Here is a 25403-nt window from a genome sequence, read left to right as displayed (position 1 = left end):
TCTACAAATAAAATAATAATAATAATAAAAAGCAGAGGAGTACCTAGGGATAGACAAGAAAAGTTGTTCTCTGAGGAAGTGAAGAACTGAAGGATGAATAGAGGTAATTTGGTCAAGGAGATAGGCAAAGAAGAGTAATCTAGTCAGTATAGAGCCTGAAGTGAAAGAAAGGACTATGGCACGGTCAAGGTGTATGTTAGCAAGGGTTGCATAATACAGCACTTTATATAAGGATTTTGGTTCTGCCATGGTGAGATCCGTGGTTTAAAAATCACTCAGTGCTCTATGAAAATGTCGAGAAATAGAGCCTGTTAAGAAGTACTTGGCATAGAAGCTCACAGATGATTCAGTTATTAATACTAAGATCTAAAAAGATCATTGTAAACTTTAGTTTTTGTCCCACGTGAAGGATGTGCTTACATACCTGTTCCAGTTTCTAAATCAGTTTTCAGTTGACAGTTGAAGAAAATCTTAAATGTTTTACATTGAACTCAGCATCCCACACACTTGTAGATAGCAAATCTAATTTTTGAATTAAACCCTTTCCTTTTGTAGAAACACACCGATAATGGGATTTTTAGAGCTCTTTTAAACTCTAGACTAAGTATTTGCACAACTGTATCTTTTATTATGACTTGTTTTGTTTGCATGTTAAAATTAACAAATTGTATTTTCTTAATCTGAATTTATCTGCCTTCTTGTCATCCTTAGTAACATCACCATTCCTTAGTCTCTTGAACTCAGTAGTAGTTCAGTTTTGGCTTTTGATATTCTCTTGCACAGATGGCCGGTTAGGTACAAAAATCCCATTGAATCTAACTCTGCAGTCAATATTTTGTATCCATCCATCCATCCCACTGCCATACTTTTATCTGTAGTTCAGACTTTATTGGCTCTTGTTTCTTCGATTTTCTTGCACCAGCAATAGTCTTCTATAGACTATTTTCTACATTGCAATTAGACTGATTTTCCTAATGCTCAGCTCTCGTTTCATTGCTTCCCATTGGCTAGAAAATAACATTTTTTTCAGTTAACTATTAACATATCATAGTCCACCCCAAAACTATTGACTTAATATAATAATTTAATTGACAGTTTTATGAAAATCAGGAGATTGGGAAGGACTCACTGGCCATTTTTCTCTGGTGCACATTCTGTCAAGTAAGGTAGCCAGGGATGCAGGATCCACTTCTGATGGTTTCTTTACTCACATGCTTTGTCAGAGATTGCTAGAACGTTGTGCTCAGTTGTCGTCTTCTCCTTGTAATATCAGGATTTTCCATGTAATCTCTTCAGCAGGGTATGCAGACTTCTTACTTGGTGACTCAAGGTTCCCTTTCATCTTTCCCCTGGATGAAAGCTGTTATCTGTTATGGGGAGCCCATCAGAAAACACTTCAAGTCCGAATTCAAATCAATGAGAGCGTTATTTACTTGGCCAGGGACTGTCACCCACACATAGAGACTGAATCTCTGTAGGAGAACAGCAGCTGCCTGGTCTGTTTTTTGAGAATGTATGGACAAAAACCACAACTCAGTGGCTTGCTTAGCACAGTAATTAAAACAATAGTAAGCAGAACCTGTGAGCCCTAAGCAGGACCAGAATTTTCCAGTTAGCAAACAAGCAAGTACAGAAGCTAGAATAAAGAATAAAGTAGTCAGCTTTGCAATTCAGTTGACCACATTCCTGGGTTCAAGCAGGTGCTAGACAACCTTATCCTGGGTTTGAGTAGGGGTCAGTGGGGGTGAGAATCTGTCAAAGTCATGTAGACCCACAAGTGTACTCAAACCCAGGATGTAGCTCACCATGACTACCGCTGCATCCTGAGTAGGGTACAATTTGTGGGGTACAAAGTACATAAAACAATTTTTATAAGAAAACAGCTTTCATTTCAGTTCCTCAGAAACAGCTCTTGTAACAGATTTTTATAGAAGGCAGCAAATTGGAGTCTTAGGCCTGTCTATGACAGTTCTTACTTCATAATTGTCTTACCTCATTTATCAAAATCATATCTGTAATCTATATTTTTTACTAATCTATAACCTATAACTTATACACTCTTATACATTCTTATACACTCTTATTGATTGTATTTATCAATTCACACCACAACATTATCCTTTTAAAGGCTAAATCATAATCAAGCACAGCCCTTGGTTTAGCTTGAATACAGCTATACATGCTAAACTTTTGCTAACTACCTGCCCTTCCCCAATTGGAATAATCTCTTTATTGCACGGGTGACTTTATGCTTTATTTTTATTTCTATTTTATTATTTAAAAAAATTTTTTTTTTTTAGTTGTAGTTGGACACACAGTATCTTTATTTTTATGTGGTGCTGAGGATTGAACCCAGTGCCTCTTGTGCGAGGTGGGTGCTCTACCAATTAGCTACAGCCCCAGCCTGTGACTTTTGTATATATTCCGTATGAAGCAGAACAAATTCTTTATACCACTTGAGAGGCCCACAATATTTGCTGGATTCTTTTGATATTTTTAATTTAAAACAGTTGTAAATAATACCTATTTAGCATAGGAAAATCAGAAAATTCAAGGAAGAAAAAAACATGACTTCCATTAACTTTTTGTTTTATTGATTTAATATTGATTAAATGTTATAAGCTTGTACTATCTAGTAATTGAATGAAAAGCAATAATCATTTATAAACACTTTTTAAATGTGCTAGAAAAAGGTGTTGTGGGAGTTAATAGAACATGGGCATATCACTTTCTCCCAGTCATTGCCCAGCTTGTTTTGCCCACTGTCATTGGAAGCTCAAAGGAATTAATCATTAAATTGTTAAAGTCTTTATCCCAGTATCAGTGTTAGAGAGGTGAGAGGCATGTTTGTGAATGTTATTATGAAAAGCAGGTAAATACTCCAAAGTCTCAGGATCAGCTGTATTTTAGGAGCACGTGAAAGAAGAAGAAATGGAGAAGCAATATGAAGAGTGGGAAGATGGTTTGAGACAGACCCAAGTACTCTGGTCATAAGGAGGGTAACCAACTTTGGAAATCAGAAAATTGGATGGGAGAACCATGACAGTTCCTTTTCCTGACTTCATTTTAAAAATTTTCTATGGTGGTCAATATTGATAACTGAAGGAAACCCTAATAAACCTAGTGTTGTCACTTACACCATGTTGCCTGACTTTGGTTATGAAACTATAATGAACAGCTCCAATCTTGGACAAAGGAAAATGTTTCTGGAGCCAACCCATTCATTCATTGAACACTGTGGTAGGCATCAGAATACATCTATGAACAAGAAACATGAAGACTATTTGGAAAAAACATACCGTTAAAATGTGAATTCTTGGGCTGGGGTTGTGGCTCAGCGGTGGAGCGCTCACCTAGCACGTGTGAGGCCCTGGGTTCGATCCTCAGCACCACATAAAAATAAATAAACAAAATAAAGATATTGTGTACAACTAAAAAATAAATATTAAAAAAAATGTGAATTCTTTCTCGTCATGTTTTGATTCATCCATTCAAGAAGGAAAACAGAAGAAAAAATATCCTTAGGACAATGTAAGAGGTGTAAGAGAATATAAAACAGTCATCCAATTTTCCTAAAATTTTACAAGATAGTAAAATTATGTAGGATTTTTCACAGAGAAATGAGATGATAGAATACGTGCTAATTTTTGGTTCTCATTTGTAAGCATTAACCCATACATTTGACTATAAATGAACATATAATTTTTTAATAAAGGCACTATAGTTTGTAATCTTAAGTCTTCCCCACTCCCAAGGTCCATATATTAAAGATTTGGTAAGCAGCCTGTGGCGCATTTAGGAGGAAGTTTGGTCATTGAGGTCATGCCTTTGAAGAGGATATTAGGACCCTGGCTACTTTCTCTTACTGTGTTTCCTGGCTATCTTAAGGTGGGTAGCTTTGCACCACCATACACTTTTGTGCTATGGTGTACTGTGCAGCCACAGCCCATAGCAATGGCATCAAGTGAACATGGATGGAAACCTCCGAAACAGTGAGCCAAAATAAATTTTTCCTCCCTTAAAGTTTTTGTATCTCAGGTATTTTGTCACAGTAATGGAAAACTAACAAAAAAGAGGCAAGAACTGAAAGTTCTTTCTCTGTGGCAATTCCTATTTCTCTAACTTGACTTTTTAAACTTGCCTTCAGCTGTCTGATCAAGAAGCAAACAGACTTACTGATGGCTTGTTGCTACTTCCAGAAGGAAAATGAAGTTTCTTGGAGGAGGAAGTAAAAGTTTTACTGTGAATATGAATGGTAGTGAAAAGTAATCTGGAAAAGGAATAAGTTCTTCCCCTGCTCCTCCCTCCATTCCATTTGGCTCTTTTGTCTTAATGAACATTGCATATGCTAGATACCTTAGAATAACAAAACTCCTAATTTTATGGAATTTACCATATACAAGGTGGCTTCTCATTTAATCTTCAACATGCCTCACAAGTTAAAAATAGCTGTTTACATTTCAACAGTAATAATAAGCATAAGGTCATATTTGCTCTGTGGTAGCCTCTATGTTAAATACTACTCGAGAAGGCATGCAAATTTGCAAAGCGTTGTGTATTTTTATGATCATTATTATCCAAAGTACAGGTATGAAGACATGAATTGTGAATATACTATGTATACAAACCAGATATGAAAAATTGTGCTCTATATGTGTAATAAGAATTGTAATGCACACCACTGTCATATATAAATAATAAAAAAAAAGACTGTCTCAAAAAATGAAAAGGGTTGGGGATATAGCTCAGTGCCCTGGATTCAGTCCCTAGTACTGCCTCCCTGCTCCCTACCCCACATAAGACTATTGAAATGCATGGTGATCAGGATACTTTTTAGAAAACTTAATATGAAAAAAAATACTTAATGAGAGGTAGTTTAAATTTGACATCAGAGGTTCATAAGTAATACCAATATCATTAGTTTTGTTTACATATGGTACTGGGGATTAAACCCCTAGACACTGTATCATTGATACATCCCCAGTCTTTTTTAAAATTTTTGAGATGGTCTTGCTGAGGGTTTCAGTAAGTTGTTGTAACTGGCTTCAAACTTGTGATCCTTTTGCTTCAGGCTTTTCTTTAAGTGAAATTACAGGTATGCCCCACTGTATCCAGCTACAAATATCATCATTGAGAGACATTCAAATGATAGACCCAAACTTAGGCTTAGATTTATTATTTTTGAAAATCTAAATATATTATAGATGTCATAAAGTTCTTTTGTAAAACTTTGTTAATATAGTTTTGGAATATTGTCTGTATTATTTTGTATTTTGTAAGTTGAAAAATGGGTCTAAGAATTTTCCTCCTGAAGCACATCTTCTAGGAAGGCAACGACATTTCAGGATTTTCTTTAAGTGTCTGGATAGGTCAAAGGATCTTGGAACTAAATAGGCCCTATAGCAGTTATAACTGGCCACCTTAGATTCTCAATTATTTATTTCCATTTCTCTAATTGTCATCAAAGAAAGTAAGAAAATGGTTGAAGACTCAATCCGCACAACACTCCTAATGAAAAGTCCTGCTGACCCCCGCCCCGTACTATTTCACAGTGACAGCCCCCCCCCTTTTTTTTCTTATGATGTTTTTTCCTTTAACTTTCATTGTGAAATACAGGACACACAAAGAAGTTTCACCCCAAACAACTAAAAACAACCCTGTCTGTGCATAGATTTTATTTATTTATTTATTTATTTATTTATTTTTAGTTTTAGATGGACACAATGATTGACCTTTATTTATTTATTTATTTTTATATGGTGCTGAGAATCAAACCCAGGGCCTCATGTATGCAAGGCAAGTGCTCTGCCACTAAGCCACAATCCCAGCCCATATGCCTAAATTTTATATGAAGGAAGCCATTCAATATGTATTTTTTAAATCTCTGTATTCTTCCACTCAGTCATTAAGATCTATCTGCCTTATGTGTGGCTGTAATTGCTTTTTTTCTGTATAAGTAGTAATTATACAAACATACCACAGTGTGTATTTGTCCGTTCCATCTTGTTGGGAATCAGTTTAGTTTTTGACCATTACAAATAATGGTGCCAAGAACTTTCTTGCACACATACCTAATACTATAAAATATATTCTAAGCAGTTGAATTACTGCACCTTAGGGCATTTATTTCATTCCTATAAACAATGAAGCATCAAGTCTTTTGCAGTTCAGGTACCAATTTATTCTTCCCCCAGCAATATGTGAAAATCCCCATTGCTCCAAATACTTAACAATTGATATAATCAGTTTCCAGACTTCTAGCAATTCTGTGAATGTGTACTATCTTACTACATTTTTTTGTTGTTATTTTTACATTTTAAAAACAAAACACCAATATAGAAAGCCCCACAAAACAAATATGTAGCTTAATTAATTAAATCGAAGAACTTATATCCACCATTCAGGTCAAGAAATAGAACCTCCTAAAGAAAGCTAGTCATTGCCTAGACTTTACCATATAATTTTATAATAATTTTCATGTATTTCTTTATGGTTTTATCACCCAAGAGAACATCATGGATACTAGAATTAATCACACACATTTAAAAATGTTTTATGTATCTTTTAAATATAGAAAATGTAAGAAAATGGTTAAAGACTCAACCATTTGTTGAGAGGCTCCTTTTCCATTTGTTTCCTTAACAAATTTATCTGTCATTAAGCCTAGACTATTTGACCTATAATTTCCCAGAGTCCAGAAAAGTGTTTACCAGCCTTTTTAAAAAAATATATCATTTACCTCTTGCAGAGCCCAATTAGACATTTTTTTTTCCCATAATTGCCTCCTCCCCCTCATACCCACTCAATAATAAGGAATAAGTTTTCTTTATCCTCTGTTCCAAAACAGCTGCTGGGTCCAAATGCATGACCAGACTCAGGTTTGGTCCTTTAATGAAACCCTAGGAAGTGTTTTTTGATTAGAAGGTACTCAGTATCTTGTCTTTGTGATGTTACCAGTCAATAATATTCATTGTCTGCATCCAGTAATTGAGGAATGCAAAAATTTTCGTCATTTATTTTACTTAGAATACCTTTTTTTAAAATAAGAAACTATTGCTTATTTGTTTGATTACACAGTGATATAATTCATGTAGGAAATGCAAGAAAATTTCATTTTTTTTGCTTTTATTTACCAGTTTTTTTTTTAAGAGAGAGAGAGAGAATTTTTTAATATTTATTTTTTAGTTTTCAGCGGACACAACATCTTTGTTTGTATGTGGTGCTGAGGATCGAACCCCGGGCGGCACGCATGCCAGGCGAGCGCGCTACCGCTTGAGCCACATCCCCAGCCCAATGGATGGGTTATTTACCAGTTTTAAAGTTAATATCCATTGCCTGTCATCCTTTAAAAACATTTTGAGGGCTGGGGATATAGCTCAGTTGATAGAATGCTTGCCTGGCACACACAAGGCCCTGGGTTCAATCCCTAGCATGCATTAATGAATGAATGAATCAATCAATCAATCAATCTCTCATTTATACATATTCTTGAGTTTTATGCCAAATCAATAAATTATCCTACTGAAGGTCAAGATGTTCTATTTCAGTCCACTGGTAACCTCTGGACTTTTTTCCTAGTTTCTGCAGAACCCACTTACTATAAGTAGCTTTTGGTAGCTGCTTTGATACCTAAGATGATATGTTGTTCCAGCCCATTCTGTATAGTTTCTGCCCTAGACCTGAAATCAGTAACTTCTCTGTTTTCTTTAATAGGAAGTACTTCACAATTTTTGGTTCATAGTCCTTTCTGTGTTCCTGACAAGTAACTATAACATATGAACCATGTATAAGTTGATTTCTGTTTCTGGTCTTTCCCTTATACTTAGTTTTCTTTTGTTCCTTTTAGGTGTATGGGTGTGTGTGTGTGTGTAAGCTTTGTATGGAAGTGTACACTCCTTTTTTTAAAAAAAAAAATCAGATCTTGGACATTATGGGTGATAAATTGTAGGGGGTCCAAATCTCTATTCAGCTCTTAGCATCTCTGTTGCTATTTTATTTGGAGTCTAGTCCTGAATGTATGCAGCAGAGGCTAACAACTTGAAGGGGTATTGCTATGTAGATTTGGGAGGACTCTCTTCACTCTGGATTCCTCCTTGATGGGATTTTTGTCCCTTAAATCTGAGCTACTTTGACATCCCAGACTCAGACCTTCTCATTGAAACTGCTGCTCCTGTTCTGTTCCATTTTCTTTTCCCATGTGATTTAGAAAATGCTTTTGCCAGAAAAACCATACAGCATGAATGTGTCTTGTCCTCCTGGGCTTCTCATTTTTTCAAGAATCCAAGTTTCTGAAACCCTGCATTCTGGATTTTTAGCTCCTTCAAAGAATTATTTGATATATTCAAAGTTTTATAATGGGTTGTTTTTTTGTTTTGTACTTGGAATGAACTCAGGGGTGCTCTACTATGAACTGTATCTTCATTCTTTTTTATTTTTAATTTGAGGTAGAGTTTTACTGGGTTTCCAGAGCTGGTCTTGACCATGCAGTTCTCCTGCCTCCAGCCTCCTGAAGTCACTAGAATTACAGATGTTTATTATACCCAGCTTTATAGTGGTTTTGTATAAAAGGGCAAAAAGTTGGTCTAATACATGCTATTTTGTCATGGCTAAAACCAAAGTCTGTGTAAAATAAGGTTAATAATATTGCAGGTCTCATGGGATTGTGGGAATTATCAATGAGTGATGTATGTAAAGTGCTTAGAAAAGTATCTCATGGCATTCTCACTTTAGCTTGTAATTTTTTTTTTTTTTTTTTTTTTTACCTTTGTTAGCCTCTTGAACAAGACCACAGGTATTTTCTTCATTCAATTCTCTGGTATCTATCATTCCCTCAGTATATATACATGCCCTTCATAATTGTATAGAATTTTAGTTTTGCCCTTTAAAACAACTTTTAAGGGCTGGGGCTCAGAGGTAGAGCACTCACCTAGCACTTTCAAGGCCCTGGGTTCGATCCTCAGCATCACATAAAAATAAATAAATAAAACAAAATTTTAAAGTTGTGCAGCAATTATTAGTTTCCTAAAATTAGGTACACATGGATTCAACCCCTGGTATCACAATAGTTATCGTCACCATCTTGGTCATCCCTTTTTAAAATGTCCTTTTATATCATTCCTCTTAATCTCTTTTTTGAAATTTCCATCAAACCTGTGTTAGAATGCTTCAATCTCCTATGAATCTTAATCTCTCCTAAACATTTTTTTATTGAGGTCTAACTGATACACAGGGAAATAGGCAGAGATTAAGGGAAGAGTTTGGTCCATTTTTTTCCCCAAGTTTGATCCGTTTTGACTGATGGTTACACCTGTTTAATCCACAACTTCATTCAGCTCTAGGAAATTCCCGTAGCTCCTAAAAGTTTCCTCATGCTCTTCTGGTCATTCCTCCGTTCACAGAGCAACCTTTGATTTCATTCATTACAAATTAATTTTTCCTCTTGTAGAACTTCAGGCAAATGGAATGTTGGATTGGAGATATAGGTCATTGGTAGAGCGCTTGCCTAACATGTGCAAGGCACTAGGTTTTATCTTTAATGCCAGAAAGAAAGGGTTGGAAGAGAATGTTAACTGTGTTCTCTATTGTTTAGCTTTTTTGGTTAAGCATAGCGTTTCTGAGATTAATCCATGTTGCATATATTGAGTTAATTCCTTTTGTTTTCTTCTCAGTCTTCATTGTATAAGCATCTACCAGTTGTTTATTCATTCTTCTGTTTATTGATGAGTACATGAGCTACATCCAGTTATTGGCTATGATGAAAAAAGCAACTATAAACATTGTTATACAAGTATTTTTTAGTTTTTCTTGGATTGATACTTAGAGAAATTGTTAGATCATTGATATTTTTATAGGTTTAGATGCATATTTAACTTTTTTTCAGTTTTCAGAATGGTACCATTTTATATTTTAATCATTGCATTGGGCTTTAAAGCCCAATTTAAAGTAGTATCTTTGTATATTTTTAGAATCCTTGTTTTTATTCTTTTCTTTTCATATTAGGGATTGAACCCAAGAATATGCTACCTCTGAACTGCATCTCAGCCCTTTTTTAAATTTTGATATGGGGTCTGGTTAAGTTGCCCGAACTGTCCTTGAACTCCTGATCCTCTTGCCTCAGCCTCCTGAGTAACTGGGGTTGTAGGCGTGTACTACTGTACCTGGCTTTTGTTTTATTTTTTAAAAGCTTTTATTAATATAGCTAAAATAAAATCTATTCATTTTAGTATAGTTCAGTGAGTTTTGATAAGCGCATGTATCCAGTGACTATCCTTACAATCAGTAAAGTATGTCTTTACCCCAAAAGTTTTCCTTGTGCCACTTCCCAGTTAGTGACCACCCCTATTTCTCCCATATGAGTCCATATCCCATGTACTTCTCCATGTTTCTCGGCTCTAAATCTAGTAGCTGTGCAGATTTAGCCTCTTCCCTAACTTCTGGGATTCTGTTACATTGCTAGTCTATGGATACATGATATCTTGGCTTTAGTATCACTATAAAAAGGAAAGGTGGGAAGAATTTTTTTTAAAAAATACAGAAAATTGTTATCCAAATCTAGTGTCTGGATTTAACAAATGTTCAAGTTTTGCGTTGTTTGCTTCAAATATCTGTAAAAGAAGGAGATATTATATGTGTAACTGGAGTTCAAGTCTTAGTTCCTTTTCAGTTCCCTTTCTCAGAAACGGTCACTTTCCTGAAGTTGGTGAGTTCATTCCCATGCATAGTGTATTTTTAAATATTTAAATGTAATGTATTTTAAATTTCTATATAAAGTTACATAACTATCAGTTATTTTCACTTAAAATTGTTTTTTAATTTAACTATATTGCATCCTTATATGAATTTTGTTTACCCATTCTTCTACTAGTGTAATTTCCTGTTGTCTTTATTACTACATGTGTTTCCCATTTCTCACATACTTGCCATTTTTTCCAGGTTAGTGGTTTGGAAACATAACTCATTTTCTGATTTGCCTTCCTCTGATTACTAGTGAAGCTGAGTATCTTTTCATCTGTGTGTGTGTGTGTGTGAATTGCCTCTTTATATTTTTAACCCATTTTCATTAGGATATTTGTATCCAGATATAGATTATCAGCACTTTGCCTCTTAGATACTAAAAATTTTTATTGTCACACGTTTTGAGTTTGTGTTATTGTAGCAACATATGCTTTGAATTCTGCTTTAACCAGATATGTGGAAAGAGTTTTAATACTCTCCCATTCTTAATGCTCCTCTTTTCTTTTTTTCTAGCCACAACTTGGAACAGGTGTTTGGCATGTTTAGATACTAGAAAACACTTATGTTTACGTCTGCATTTGAAAATGGCAGAAGGAAACAACAATGAAGAAGTAATTCACTTGAACAACTTTCACTGCCACCGGAGACAAGGTAAGTTGTTTGTTCTTACTTGGCAGTGTCTTTGAAATTAGCCTATTCTATACCACTTAGAATCTAAAGATATTCTTTTTTTTTTTTTTTTTTGCTATTTTTAATTTGTTATATATTGATAGCAGAATGCATTGCAATTTATATTACACATACATAGAGCACAATTTTTCATATCTCTGGTTGTACACAAAGTAGACTTGGTATATTCTATTTTTAGACCTCAGAACATCAGGCTTAACAGGACTTGTCAGACTAAAATTGTGTCAGATGATGATACCTGCTGGAATGAATGAAGTTCAAGAATCATCATCACACTGGGTAAAATCTCATGCCTAGAATCTCAGCTAGTTGGCTGAGGCAGGAGAATTGCAGGTTCAAGGCCAGCCTGGTCAACTTAATGAGACCCTGTCTCAAAATAAAAAAATGAAAAGAGCTGAAAATGTGAATTAATGGTAACGCACCATTGGATTCAGTGCCACTACCACCAAAAAGAGAGAGGAAAAAAAAGAATTACCCATCACAATAGATTAATACCCTATTAATTAGCTAGCCAAAAAGCTGTGAATGTGCAGTCAATGAGTCTGAAGAGGTGAGATTTTAGGACAGTGTCAGTTCTTTGTTTTTGAAGGAATGATAATTGTGCAGGAGTACTCCTAGGAGCTTAGTCAGAGGAAATATACAGCTTCAGCTTGGTGAATATTGCCATTTGCTCACCAGAATATCTGTCCCAAGTTTCCCTCTACTCCAACATGTATAAGATTTTCCATTTCTCACATACTTGTTATTTTCTAAAAGGAGTATAATTCTAGGCCTATAGGATTTAAAATACTATAGGTACAACTAAGTAGTCTTTCCCTTTTATGATAGTTACTTTCTTTTTTTGTCAGAAGATTCTGACTTAGCTTCATTGAGACTTAATTTTAGGACATTTTGTTTGCTTGTTTTATAGTGTTTAAAATCTTGACAAATTCATTGAAGGGAAGGGTCCTGCATTTCTGTAAAAGTCCTTCCTGTCAAATCCTAATTCATATTTATACCGGGGCTAAAAAGAAAAAAATCATGCTGATGAGTAGGAAAAGAATCCTTATTTATTTCTTGCAAGTACAAACTTCATAGAAGAAGCTATACTGGTTTTGTTTTCCTCCACTGATATATTTTTGTGCTTATGAAGATGATTTTTTTCCAGCAAGAGAATAAATTATATATATTTGTCTTTTAGAACATTGAACAACTTTTGTTAAGTCAATAAATTGAGTAAAATAAATAAACTCAATGTATACAAATTAAAAGTATAAAAGAAATACTGATTTTTAGAATTTTATTAATAGTGTATTCTAGCTTGGTAGTGATTTTAGCCATAATGCATTGTGATTCAGAAAGTTTTAAATCTCGGTTATAACTTGTTTATATGATCATTTATAGATTTTCCTCACATGTATATACAATTAATGTTGTTGTTACTTTTTAATTGGGCTTTAAATATACCTAAACACATTTTCTTTATGAAAACTAATTCCTTTTGGAAAATTATTAATTTGGGGAGTATATTTTCTGCTAGAAAAGTATATATACTCTATACCAATCACAAGGGCTTTTTAAAGACATATAGCATTATTTTTATTAGCTGCATTAATAATTTTCATTATACCAACCTCTGTTGGTTCTTTTAAGAATGAGTTTCAGTGACTTAATAAATGACATACAACATTTCCATCTGAAGAGTCCCTTATGCCTCTTTGTAGTCACTCCTCACCCCACTTCTGGCCTCAGGAAACTACTGATATGCTGCTTGTCACTATTTAACTTCATATAAATGGTACCATATAGTACATTCTCTTTAAACTAGAATTATTTCTGTTCACATAACGTTTTTGAGATTCATCCATGTGTTGTATATATTGATAATTCATCCCACCCTCACCCCACAGTTCTCTCCAGTAATGGGGATCTAAACCAGGTCTCTCACATGCTAGCAAGCACACTAACACTGAACTAATTTTGCAGGCCTCATTCCTTTTTTTTTAAAGAGAGAGAGAATTTTTTAATATTTATTTTTTAGCTTTTTGGTGGACACAACATCTTTATTTTATTTTTATGTGGTGCTGAGGATCGAACCCAGTGCCGTGCGCTACCGCTTGAGCCACATCCCCAGCCCCCTCATTCCTTTTTAATTGCTAAATAGCATTCTACTTTCTCACCTAAAACTTTCCACCCAGTGGAAATAGACTTAAAAATGAAGATAAAGGTTGATAGTATAAGTGTAGAAAATATACATCATACAAATAGCAAATAAAAGAGCTAGTTTGTAGAATTTCGGATAAAGTAGAAATTCCAGGCTAAAGTACTAGTGAAGATAGTACTAAGTTTATAATAATGAAAGGGTTGAAGTATGCAGAAGAAAAAAATAGTTCTAATTCCTGTACACTTAGAAACATATACAAAGAAAAAATTAACAGAACTAAAAAGGGAATTAGATAAACTGACCATCGTAATGGGAGATTTAACATTCCTTCAATAATTGAGAACGAGCATGCATACACAAACTGAATGAATAGAGAAGATAAGAAGAACATAATCAATAAACTTGACAAATTATGCATATGAAATACCGCATCTGGTATATTGACCAATATTTACCATATTTGGGGCCACATAACCATTTTCAAATTTCAGGGAAATGTCTGAAGCAAGAATATGGCGAGTTCCAGGCCAGCCTGAAATATGTAGCAAGACCTCCATCTTAAAAAAAAAATTGTTTTCAGGGGATTTAAATCATATACATTATATACTCTAACCACATTGGAATTAAGCCAAAAATCAGTTATAAAAATATTACTAGAAAATCCCTATATGTATGTATAGAAAGTAGGAATACACATAGAACTGCTCGTTATAATAGATATCACCAAAAAAATTAGAAAATAATTTTAGTTGCATGCTAATGAAAACAGATTCTGTGGAAGTTTATGAGATGCATGTAATACCATGTTTTGAAGAAAACTTACCTAAAACACATGTATTAGGTAAGAAATAAAGCTGGAGAATTAATATTATAAACTAGGTTCAGCAAACCTAAACGGTCAAATAATTAATACTTTAGCCTTGCAGGCCATGTTGTCTCTGTTGCTACTCAGGGATAACATTTTATCTACTAAAATTGAATATATACTTACTCTGTGATTCTGTGATTCCATTCCTAGAATATACCCAACAGAAACAAACACAGCTGAGATATGTACAAGGACATTCATAATAGCATTATCCAAAATAGCATAAATTAGCACCAAAACAAATGTCCGTTCAGAGAAGAATAATTTGTGATATGCATATAGTAGAATCCATACAACAAAGAGAAATGCAACATGGATGCATCTGAAAGGTGTTATTTGCAAGAAAGCTGGACTCAGAAGAATACAATCAAAGAAAAAATAATTTGTAGAGCTAGAACCTCCTCCCTTTAGGAATGACGGAGAGTGTAATGCTTGAGAGAGAACAGGGAGGCTACTGTTGTCCTAGAAATATTTCCTGACTTTGTGACGGTTATACACATATGGGCCTTTTAATTCACAGAACTGAACACTTGGATTTGTAGGCTTTGCTCTATTGTGGCTTAATTTTTTAAGATTGTTATTTGTGCACTTATTTATTTACTTATTTATCTTGTGGTGCTGTAATTAAATCCAGAAGCGCTTTGCCACTAAGCTATATCCCCATCCCTTTTTATTTATTTTTTTTGAAACAGGGTCTCACTAAGTTGCTAGCCTGGCTTTGAACTTGTAATCCTCCTGCCTTGGCCTCTGGAGGCACTTGGATTACAAGTGTGCACCACCATTCCATGCTCACCCCCAGACCTTTTTATTTTATATTGTAACAGGATCTTGCTAAGTTGTCCGGCTAGACTCAAACTTTTTAATTCTTGCAAGACACAATAGTTCACTCCTGTAATCCAGTGACCTAGGAGGCTGAGGCAGGAGAATCTCAAGTTTAAGGCCATTTAGCAAGACCCTCAGCAACTCAGTAAGACCCTGTCCCAGAATAAAAATTAAAAGGACACAGGATGGGTCTGGGGTTGTGGCTCAGTGGTGGAGCACTTGCCTCACACGCATGAGGCACTGAGTTTGATCCTCTGCACCATATGAAAGTAAATAAATAAAGATATTGTGTTCATCTACAACTAAAAAAAATATTTTAAAAAGAAAAAAAGGACTCAGAATGTAGTTCAGTGGTAAAGCGCTCATGGGTTCAATTCCCAGTACCACTCCAAAAGAAAAGAAGAAGAAAAAAACTTGAGGTGTTCTTTGCCCCAGTCTCTTGAGGAAGTAGGATTACAGGCATGTACCACTTCACCTGTCTTAAGTGTGTTTTTGTGTGCTTATATGGTGTGGTATTTTGTTTTTACAGTGCTGAAAATTGAATCCAGGGTCTCAGACATACTAGACTACTCTGTACCCCAGTCTTTTTTTTAGTTTTCATTTTGAGCAGGGTCTCATTAAATTGCTAGACTGGCTTTGAACTCAAGATCCTCCTGCCTTAGCCTTTCACCTTGCTGGGATTATAGGTATGTACTACCCTACATGGCCTTAACTCCTGTGTTTTTAAGATAATTGGAATTGTAGGTATTTACAGATGTATGATGTGTTAGGGTAAATCTTGCCAGCCATTGAACTTTACTGTAGGATGGTAGATTTGAAACCAACTTCTTCATTGGGTCCTCCAGGCCTTTTTCTTGGTCCATTTCTTTCTAAGAGCAATCTACAGTTTGCTGTATTTGGAATCTAAGACTGTGTGCAAGCATTCAGGGAACCAAGAAGCAGAAGGCAGCTAGGATCTTATCATTCATGATGTTCTTTTCAGTAGTACCCCTTCCATCTCTTGAGCCTTGTGCCTGGTATACCAAAGACTGGATCTTCTCTTATTTAGTACCTCTTTAGAGTGAACCTCTGTGGGATAAATATTCTAGCATGGATGAGTGAATAACTTGGCAAACCTCCCCTTTCCCCCCAAAATCCTTAATTACACAAAATTCTCAAAAACAACCATTTAAAGAATGGAAATTTACCAAAGGCATACAATAATTGGATGTTTACTTGCGGAAATCTAGTCAGTATGGTTTAAAACTGTGAAAATGTGTTGTGTTTTGGTCTGCTCCATTTGCCTTACCAACCCCTCAGATCCATTGTTTCAGGGTTCTATCTGGGCTGTGGGGCCAGAAGGAAATTTTTAATGCCCAGGGGCATTAAAAATCCCAGAGATAGCCAGAAAAGGCCAACATTGCAGTTAGTCTGAAGTCTGGATACTGGTTAGGGCAAGCAGTAGACCAGCAAATCAGCCAGTAATTTAATAGGGAGATCCAGGGAATGAAGACAACCAGGAAGCACCTTAATAAGCTGCTCTATATCTTGGATGTTCAGAAGGTCATACCTATATGCAAGGTCACACATACAATGCAAAGACCTAAGAGGGCCCTAGCAAACTGTTGGCAGAACATGAGGCTTTCTGAAGCCAGAACATGTAAATGCACTTCAATTTTGTATTCTCCAAGCCACACAGATCCATTTACAGAGTAGAAATCTTGATAGCTCACCAATCTTATGCTGACCCAAGGGTAATCCCTAGGAAGCAAGGCTTAAAAATAAAAACAAAAATTAGAAAGAAAAAGCCCTGAACAGAGATCATCCTGGTATACTATAGGAAAACAGTCTGCAGAATGAGTTCACATAAGTCACAAATGAAAATAAAACCAGCCTCAATGGGCTGGGGATGTTGCTCAAGCGGTAGCACGCTCGCCTGGCATGCGTGCGGCCCCGGTTCAAACCTCAGCACCACATACAAACAAAGATGTTGTGTCTGCCGAAAACTAAAAAATAAATATTAAAAAAAAATCTCTCTCTATCTCTCTCTCTCTCTTTAAAAAAAAAAAACAAAAAACAAAAAACAGCCACAACTACTGTGGGCCTTTGTGTCTGTCAGTTCTACAACTTTGGATTTAACCAACTGCAGATTTAAAATATATATACATATGTATTTTTTGTCTGTATTAAACATGTACAGACCTTTTTTGTTGTTGTTGTTCATTCCAAACAGTATGTTATAGTAAGTATTTACCTAGCACTTACATTGTTTCAGGTAATATAAGTAATATAAGAGATGATTCAAAGAGAGGATGTATTAGGTTATATGCAAATAATAAGCCATTTTACATAAAGGATGAGCATATACGGATTTTGTTATCCCCTGGGAGTCCTGGAACCAGTCCATCAGAAATATCAAGGGACAGTTTTACTTCTCTTGGGATGGAAATATCAAAATCCACAGTTGTTACTGTTGTCTTAAATAGTGTTCATCCAAAAATTGTGAGGCATTCAAAGTAATGGGAAAGTCTGAGCCCATGCATAGGTGAACAGTAAATAGTAACTGTCTGTGGGAACTTAGCTATTAGATTTAGTAAAAAAAAAAATAAAAGTTACAAATATGTTCAAAGAATTAAAGAAAACCTTGTTTAAAGAATTTACAGGGGGCTGGGAATATAGCTCAGTTGGTAGAGTGCTTGCCTTGCATTCACACTGCCCTGGGTTCAATCCCCAGCACCACCAAAATAATAATAATAATTTACAGAGGCTGGGGTTGTAGCTAAGTGATGGAACACTTGCCTGGCATGTGTGAGGCATTGGGTTCGCTCCTCACATACAAATAAATAAAATAAGGGTATTGTGTTTATCTACAACTGAGAAAATATATATTTTTTAAAAAAAAGATTTACAGAAAGCTTGATAGTAGTGGTTCATCACATAGAACTTCGGGATACCATCAGGCTTACTAATAACAAAAGTCCCAGGAGGAGAGGAAAGAAGGAGGAGGTTTGAAGAAAACATCCTATAGTTATGGAAAATCTCTATACATCCAAGAAGCTAAATGGACTCCAGGAGGGATAGATGCAAAGAGCTACAACTAGACTTATCTTGGTGTTTTGCCTGGGAGAGCTATGGCTTGTCACCTGGCTGTGTGGATAGAAGTCTGGAAGTTATCTTTGCTTAGAAAGAGTGAAGATTTTGAATCCCTCTGTTTATGCTCTCAGTAGTATCCTATGCCACCAATTTCTGAGCTTTTCTGGGTTTCTGCAGGAATTAGGCCATTTCTGGTTTGCTCTCCCTACTTTACACTTTGGGTTCAAACTTTCCCCACTCTGTCAAAGCACTTGCCACCTGTAAGTCTGCTGTTTCCTAGAATTTTGTTGAAATCTCTTGCCTGCTATAAATCTTCTTTCCTCTTTTTTTGCATTTAAGGGTTTATACTTTTTAAAAGTTCTTTTATTGTCATTTAGATGGGATTTCAGGAGGTGATAGTGATAACACTTTGGATTCATTCTCCCAGATTTAACTGGAAGTTCTTTCTCATGTACCTTCCAGGCCCTCAGTTAAGTTGGTTGTTTTGTTAGTCGCTCACTGTGAAAGATAGCATGGTATAGTGGAAACACCATTCGACTTGAAATTAGTCAACTTTACTCTGTATCAGGTACTATAATAAGCAAGCATTTTATATTGGTTTCCTCAACTGATCTTCACAGTTACTTGAAAAATAGGCACCATTACTCACCTTTTTTTCTTAACATTGGGGAAATGGATGTTTACACAAATTGGGTAGCAGCCAAAAAGCTAGCTTGTGCAGGAGTTGATATTTAAACCAGGTAGCCTAACCCAAGATTCTATAGATACACTATTGTTTTAAACTGCCATCTCTGTCATCATTGCAACTTTTTTTTTTTTTTTTTTCTGGTAGAAGGGATTGAACTCAAGGGCACTCAACTACTACTGAGCCACATCCCCAGCTCTAGTTGCTTAGGGCCTTGTTAAGTTGCTGAGGCTGGCTTTGAACTTGATCCTCCTGCCTTAGCCTCCTGAGCCACTGGGATTACAGTCATGTGCCACCACGCCTGGCCACTGCAACTCTCTTATAGGATTTTTGATTGCTTTTCAAATCATAGATTACCAAAATGTATACGAGACATGAACCTTGATAAATTCCTCAGTGGAGGAATTTCAAAAATTGTAACAATGATGCCTCTTTTCTTCTTTTTTAATATTTTATATATTTTTTAGTTTTAGATGGACACAGTGTCTTTATTTTTTATTTTTATGTGGTGCTAAGGATCGAACCTAGTGCCTCATGCATGGTAGGCAAGTGCTTTACCACTGAGCCACAACCCCCCACCCCCACCCTGCTGCTGATGCCTCTTTTCATGTTGCTGCTGCTATTGCTGCTTCAGTCTTTCTTTTTGGATACTGAACACATTTTCTCTTCATTGCCCATTTTAACCTTTACCATTCCCATGGAATCAGACAGGAAAAAATACAGCTATTTTTATGCAATAATTCACATAAAACATGATCAGCCTTCAGACAGGTAAAAGGAAGTAGCAATCTTGAGCAGAATTAATACATCTAGATGGTTAGTTTAACTATAGTTCTGTTTAAAAGGAAACTAGCAAAGTTAAATTGCTTATTGTTAGAAGTGCTAAATGGGCGCTTAACTAAAACATTGAAATGTTGACTTGAATAATCTTATAATTACTACATTGTATAATGTGTCTGTTTATGGCTATAATAAACAAATTTTAAGTATTAAGTGAAAATTTTACTTGTTTTGAGTGACAACTTTTTTAAACTTAGCAGTTTCAAATAAAAGTCTTTATTCTTGAGAGGAATAGAGATGGATAGGAAGCCATGATTTCACTCTAAAGAGATTGGCAGTTAAGAGTTTTAGCCACAGATTTCCCCAGCCTAATTTAAGATAATTAAATAACTGTTGATAATCTTGAGTATAATAATTGTCAGTTTTTCTCTAGCAATCCCAAAATACATTATTGAAAAAAAATCAACAGGGAATTTGGCTCTTACTGCTTGGGTGCATGTGCTGCTTTGAGGAGGTAAGTTAACATGAACTTGGCTTGAAGCTTAACCCTCTTCAGGCAAAAGTAGAATTAAAGGACTGAATATGATTGTGCCAGCCTCCCAGCAACAGTGTTCTGTGTTTTCCTGTAGATTGGATCAATCTCAGAGATGGGCCCATCACCATATCTGACTCCTCTGATGAGGAAGGGATTCCAATGCTGGTCACCCCAGCTCCTCAGCAACATGAGGAAGAAGACCTGGATGATGATGTCATCCTGACAGAGGTGAGTTTTTTAAAACTTACCATGATATGAGGCATTATTGCAAATTAGTGGTCTGAATTCTTATGCCATTCTCTGGGTCTTGTAGAATAATTTAGAGCCACCTCTTTGCACTTTCTTAGATTTCCGAGAACAGCCCCCTTTCCAAACTCTACTTATGTCCCCTTACTTTTGAAAGCTATATGTTTGGGTCTGTTTCTGTAGTTAACTTCTCCACCCTTGCTCCCTCTGAATGTTTGCCGCAGTCTGGCTGGGCACAAATGCCGCAGTCTGGCTGGGCACACAATCACGAGCCACCACACAGCTTGTAGTTTCAAACAGCAACTCTTTATTCCCGAACTCACACCAGCTGTCTACAATCACGTTCTGGGGAAATCCACGTTCTCTTCCCAAATCCACCTTCTCTCCCAAATTCACCTCCACTGGGCTTCTATCTCCAAAATATACTGTCTGAATCCCTGAGAACTCAAGGGGAACTCAGGCAGCAGGATACGCCCTATTCCCAGCAGGAATAATCTTAAACCTTAAACCTGGAACCTAAACTGGGAACGCCCTAAACAAGATTATCTTAAAACCGGGAACACCCTAATCTGCCTTGGTCCTTGAGCAAGGTCACTTACATTCAATGTCACTGCAACATGTCAGCAACATGGGGTACGCTGGCAAGGAAATTGTCATACTTACTTGGCTAATGGCTCCCAGCAAATGTTCATGCACTAGTCTGCACTGTTTTGTGATTATACATTATGTAAGGTTTTTCTGTCACACAGAGCTTTTCTCCCCTTATTACCATAGTTTCAGAGTCATTCTGGATATTCTTGTGCTTATGTTTTTACGATCAGGTTTTCTAGTTTTAAAATATAGATAAATAGACATAGATAATCAGTCTGTCTAAATGAAAAAGTTTTGTCTTCCATATAGTGTAGCCATCTTTTATATTCTTCCAGCAGAGCATTTTGAGTTTTTCTTAATACAGATCTCATACACTCTTTATTATTTATTCCTGGTCATTTTCTCCTTTTTGTGCCTTTTTGAACTTTTTAAAATTTTTAAATTCTTTGCTTTTTATATTAATTTCATACCTTTATTGTCCATAGTCAGTTGACTTAATGTGAATCTGCATCTCATCTATTTGCAAATAATGATACTTAAAAGAGTTTCTGATTTTTCCATTTTTATACTTCTTTCTTTTCTAATGTATTGTAATACTTTCTCAAATTTTTTAAGTAGTAGTGGTGATAGGATTAGCCATGGATATGAATGCCTTTTAATATTTTTAATATTTCCTCCTTGAGTATGACAGTGCCTTTTTGCTTTAGATACTATTTTTAAAAAATTATGTCAAGGAAATAGTCATTTACTTCCACTTTATTTCAAGTATTTCCTATAAATGAATGTAAAATTCTGTCAAATTGAATTTCAGTATATTTGAAGGGTATCATGTGATTTTCTTTTTTGATCTGTTGATATAGTAAATTATTCTGTCACTGAAGAAACTTCACTTAGTTATGGTATTGAAACATGATGGTAATATACTAGATGAATTCCATTTGCTAATATTTTATTTGGGGTTTTCTCATCTTATAAGTGAGATTGAGCCATAGGTTTGAGTATATGTACCTTTTTACTCTTTTACAACTTTTTCTGGGGGGGAGGGGGTAGTGCATGGTGGTGATCAAACCCAAGGCCTCACATATGAGAGAAAAAGCTCTACCACTGAGCTACATTTTTTTAAAATATTTTTTTAAGACAGAGGCTCGAAAAATTACCAGGCTGGCTTTGAGCTTGGCTGCTTTCCTGCTTTAGTGTTCTGAGTAGCTAGGATTACAGGTGTGCCATTATAATGCCTTAACTTTTTTTTAATAAACATGATCCTACTTGTAAAAAGAATGTTGTTTAAACTTGTTTGTGGTTTAAAGTGTATTTAATAGAATTAAACGCTTTCCCTTTCTATTTAATATATTTGTTTTTCCTCCTTTTGTTTTCTCACCATTATTTTTCCTTCCTTCTTTACCAAAGAAACAGCTTTGAGATTTACCTTACAGTGCTGCTGTTTGTTTTCTTAATTTCTACTTTTGTTTTCAGTAATTTTTCTTCTGCTTAAGCTTATTTAATATTCTTTTTAGTGTTCATTTTATGGTCCTTTTACTAGTTTTCGTGGGTAATTCATTCTTGTTTTTAATTTTATTGTTCTGGTTACTTATTACCATGTAACTTATCACCTCAAAACAATGATTTATATCAATTACAGTCATTTTATTAGCTCACATAACTTTTGTGGAACAGGAATATGAAAAGAGGTCAACTGGATAATTCTGGCTGGGGGCTCTTGTTTGGCTGTGTGTCAGATGGTTGCTGGAGCTGGAGTAGGCAGGGACTGGGGCAGATGAACACGGGCAGGCATCACTGTCTGTTAGGGCTAGCCCATGTGATCTCTCTTTTTAACAACTTCATTAAGATATAACTTATATACAAGACCATTCATTTAAATTGTGTAATTCAGTGGTTTTAGCATATGAATGTTCAGAGTTGTGTAACCCTCACATGATCAATTTTAGAACATATATATCACACTAAAAAGACATTCTCTTACTGTTAGCAGTAACTGTTTTCTCCCAAATTGTGCCCACAACTCCCCAATCTGTGCAAACCTATGCAGTTTGCTTTCTATCTCTATAATTTGCCTATCATGGAAATTGCATATAAATGGAATCATACAATACATAGTCTTTAGTGGCTCTTTATGCAGCATATTTTTAAACTATCCATGTTACAGTATATATCATACTTAATTCCTTTTTTAAAAGCAGCCTTTATTGAGGTACATTTCATATACTATGCAATTTCTCTATTTTAATCATGTGATTCAATAGCTTTTAGTATAAGCACATAGTTTTGCATCTATCACCATAGGCACTCTTAGAACATTTTCATTACCCCATGAAAAAATCCTATACCTCCCAATCCCTTGTTCTGTCCTATCATAATCAACCATTAATGTACCTTCTGTGTTCTTTGCCTATTTTATTATTATGTGGTCCTTTGTGGCCATCTTCTTTAAGTATGTTTTCAAGGGTTAGCTGTGATGTAGCATGAATTAGTATTTTATTTGTTGATGAACAATATTCCATTTCTTTGCTTTACTTCCTTTTGTTTATCTTCTCATTGTCTGATTGACAGTTTTGGCTATTATGAGTATGAATCATGTTGCTATGAACATGCACATTACAAGTTTGTATGTGGACATATTTTTCATTTCTGTTGGCATATACCAAGAATTGCTGGATCATATGGTAACTATATTTAACCCCTACCAGATTTGTGGCCAGTGATGTTAAGCAGCATCCTTTGACTTAGTTTTAGATTTACTGGCCATTTTTGTATCTTTGTATTTTCAGAGAAATATCTGTGAAGACCTTTTGTATTTTATTTATTTTAATATTTTTTAGTTGTTGATGGACCTTTGTTTTATTTATTTGTATGTGGTGCTGAGAATCGAACCCAGTGTATCACGCATGCTAGGCAAGTATGCTACCACTGAGCCATAACCCTAGCCCTATTTTTTTAATCAGGAATTGAACACAGTGGCACTCGACCACTGAGCCACATCTTTAACCCTATTTTGTGTTTTCTTTAGAGACAGGGTCTCACTGAGTTGCTTAGTACCTCACTTCGGCTAAGGGTAGCTTTGAACCCTTGATCCTCCTGCCTCACCCTCCCCAGTCATTGGGATTACAGGTGTGTGCCACTGTACCCAGCCCATGCCTACTTATTTTTGATAGTAAGTCATTGTATATGAATATTTTGAAATTCTAGATTACATTTTCTTTCTCCACAGAGGACCTACACTTATTTCTTGAAGAAGATTAAGGGTATAGGAAATCTCACATTGAGGGAGATTTTTGTTTGTGTATTTTTGCTTTTTAACTTTATTTTTTTCATGTAGTGCTGAGGATCAAACCCAGTGCCTCAAACATATTAGGCAAGTACTTTACCACTGAGCCACAACCCCAACCCCCACTGAGGGACTTTTAAAACTATCCACACTAGGATTCATTTTCTGGGAGGTCTAATGTATTTCTAGTATACCCTTACTTCAGTGGTATAATCCTCAAGAACTTACCATATAGCTTGAGATTTACCAAGACCTTTTTTAGGGGGGAGGGGGGGTTTCCTGTATTCTGATTTTTATGCCCTTAGCTCCTCAGTAAGTGTATCAAAGTTTCTGTTCATCTATTGATAATTCATCCAAGTCTGGGATTGACAGATGCATGTTTTGGGAACAAGTACCCCAAATGTAGGGGCCCATTTTGCTGGATTTCCTCTTCCTGGATCATGATTCCCCTATCTCTCTGAAGTCTTGAGGCAGCTGTTTTTGTTTTGCTTTGATTTGTTTCAATATTCTGACAAGGTTTTCTACTTTTACTCAGTAGAAGGGTTAAACCTGGTAATGCATCTGCAATTACGGGAGCCAGAAATCTCCTCTTAGATCTTTATTCAAGCTTTTTGAGTCACTGTGCTCTCAGTACCTCTTGATTATATAGTTAAGTACTTGGATTTTTTCTTGTAGTTCTGTTTAAAGAATCTTTGAAGTTGGTGGGAGGATCCTATTTACTTTAATAAATAGTGCCAAAATTGCTCTCCTAAATACTAGTAGTCATTGATAGTATGAGAGTTTTTGTATATCCACATTAGTGCTTTATACTATCTAAAAGTCTAATTGAGAAATTTTTTCTTGTTTTAATTTTTGTTCTCCTGATTACTAATGAAATTTATATTATTTTCATGTTAATTGAACAACTTTGGTGTCTCTGCTGTGTTGGCATTCTTTCATTAAACTGATGCTTCA

General features: G+C 35.5%; 1 protein-coding gene across 2 annotated transcripts in view; it reads left to right on the top strand.

The window, feature by feature from the left end:
• The window catches only part of Rnf216 (ring finger protein 216), a 136774-nt gene that overhangs the window by 8493 nt on the left and 102878 nt on the right, over positions 1-25403 (top strand). For both annotated transcript variants that reach the window (XM_046453816.1, XM_046453815.1), the window contains exons 2-3: positions 11248-11385; positions 20424-20557. In XM_046453816.1, coding sequence (XP_046309772.1) covers positions 11319-11385; positions 20424-20557 — 201 coding nt within the window. In that variant the 5' untranslated portion in view covers positions 11248-11318. The remainder of the gene's footprint in view (positions 1-11247; positions 11386-20423; positions 20558-25403) is intronic.

Source organism: Marmota monax, unplaced genomic scaffold (assembly GCF_021218885.2).
Source record: "Marmota monax isolate L192 unplaced genomic scaffold, Marmota_monax_Labrador192_F-V1.1 WCK01_AAM20220418_F8-fsc00338, whole genome shotgun sequence".
Taxonomy (NCBI): domain Eukaryota; kingdom Metazoa; phylum Chordata; class Mammalia; order Rodentia; family Sciuridae; genus Marmota; species Marmota monax.
This window is presented reverse-complemented; position numbering and strand designations above follow the sequence as displayed.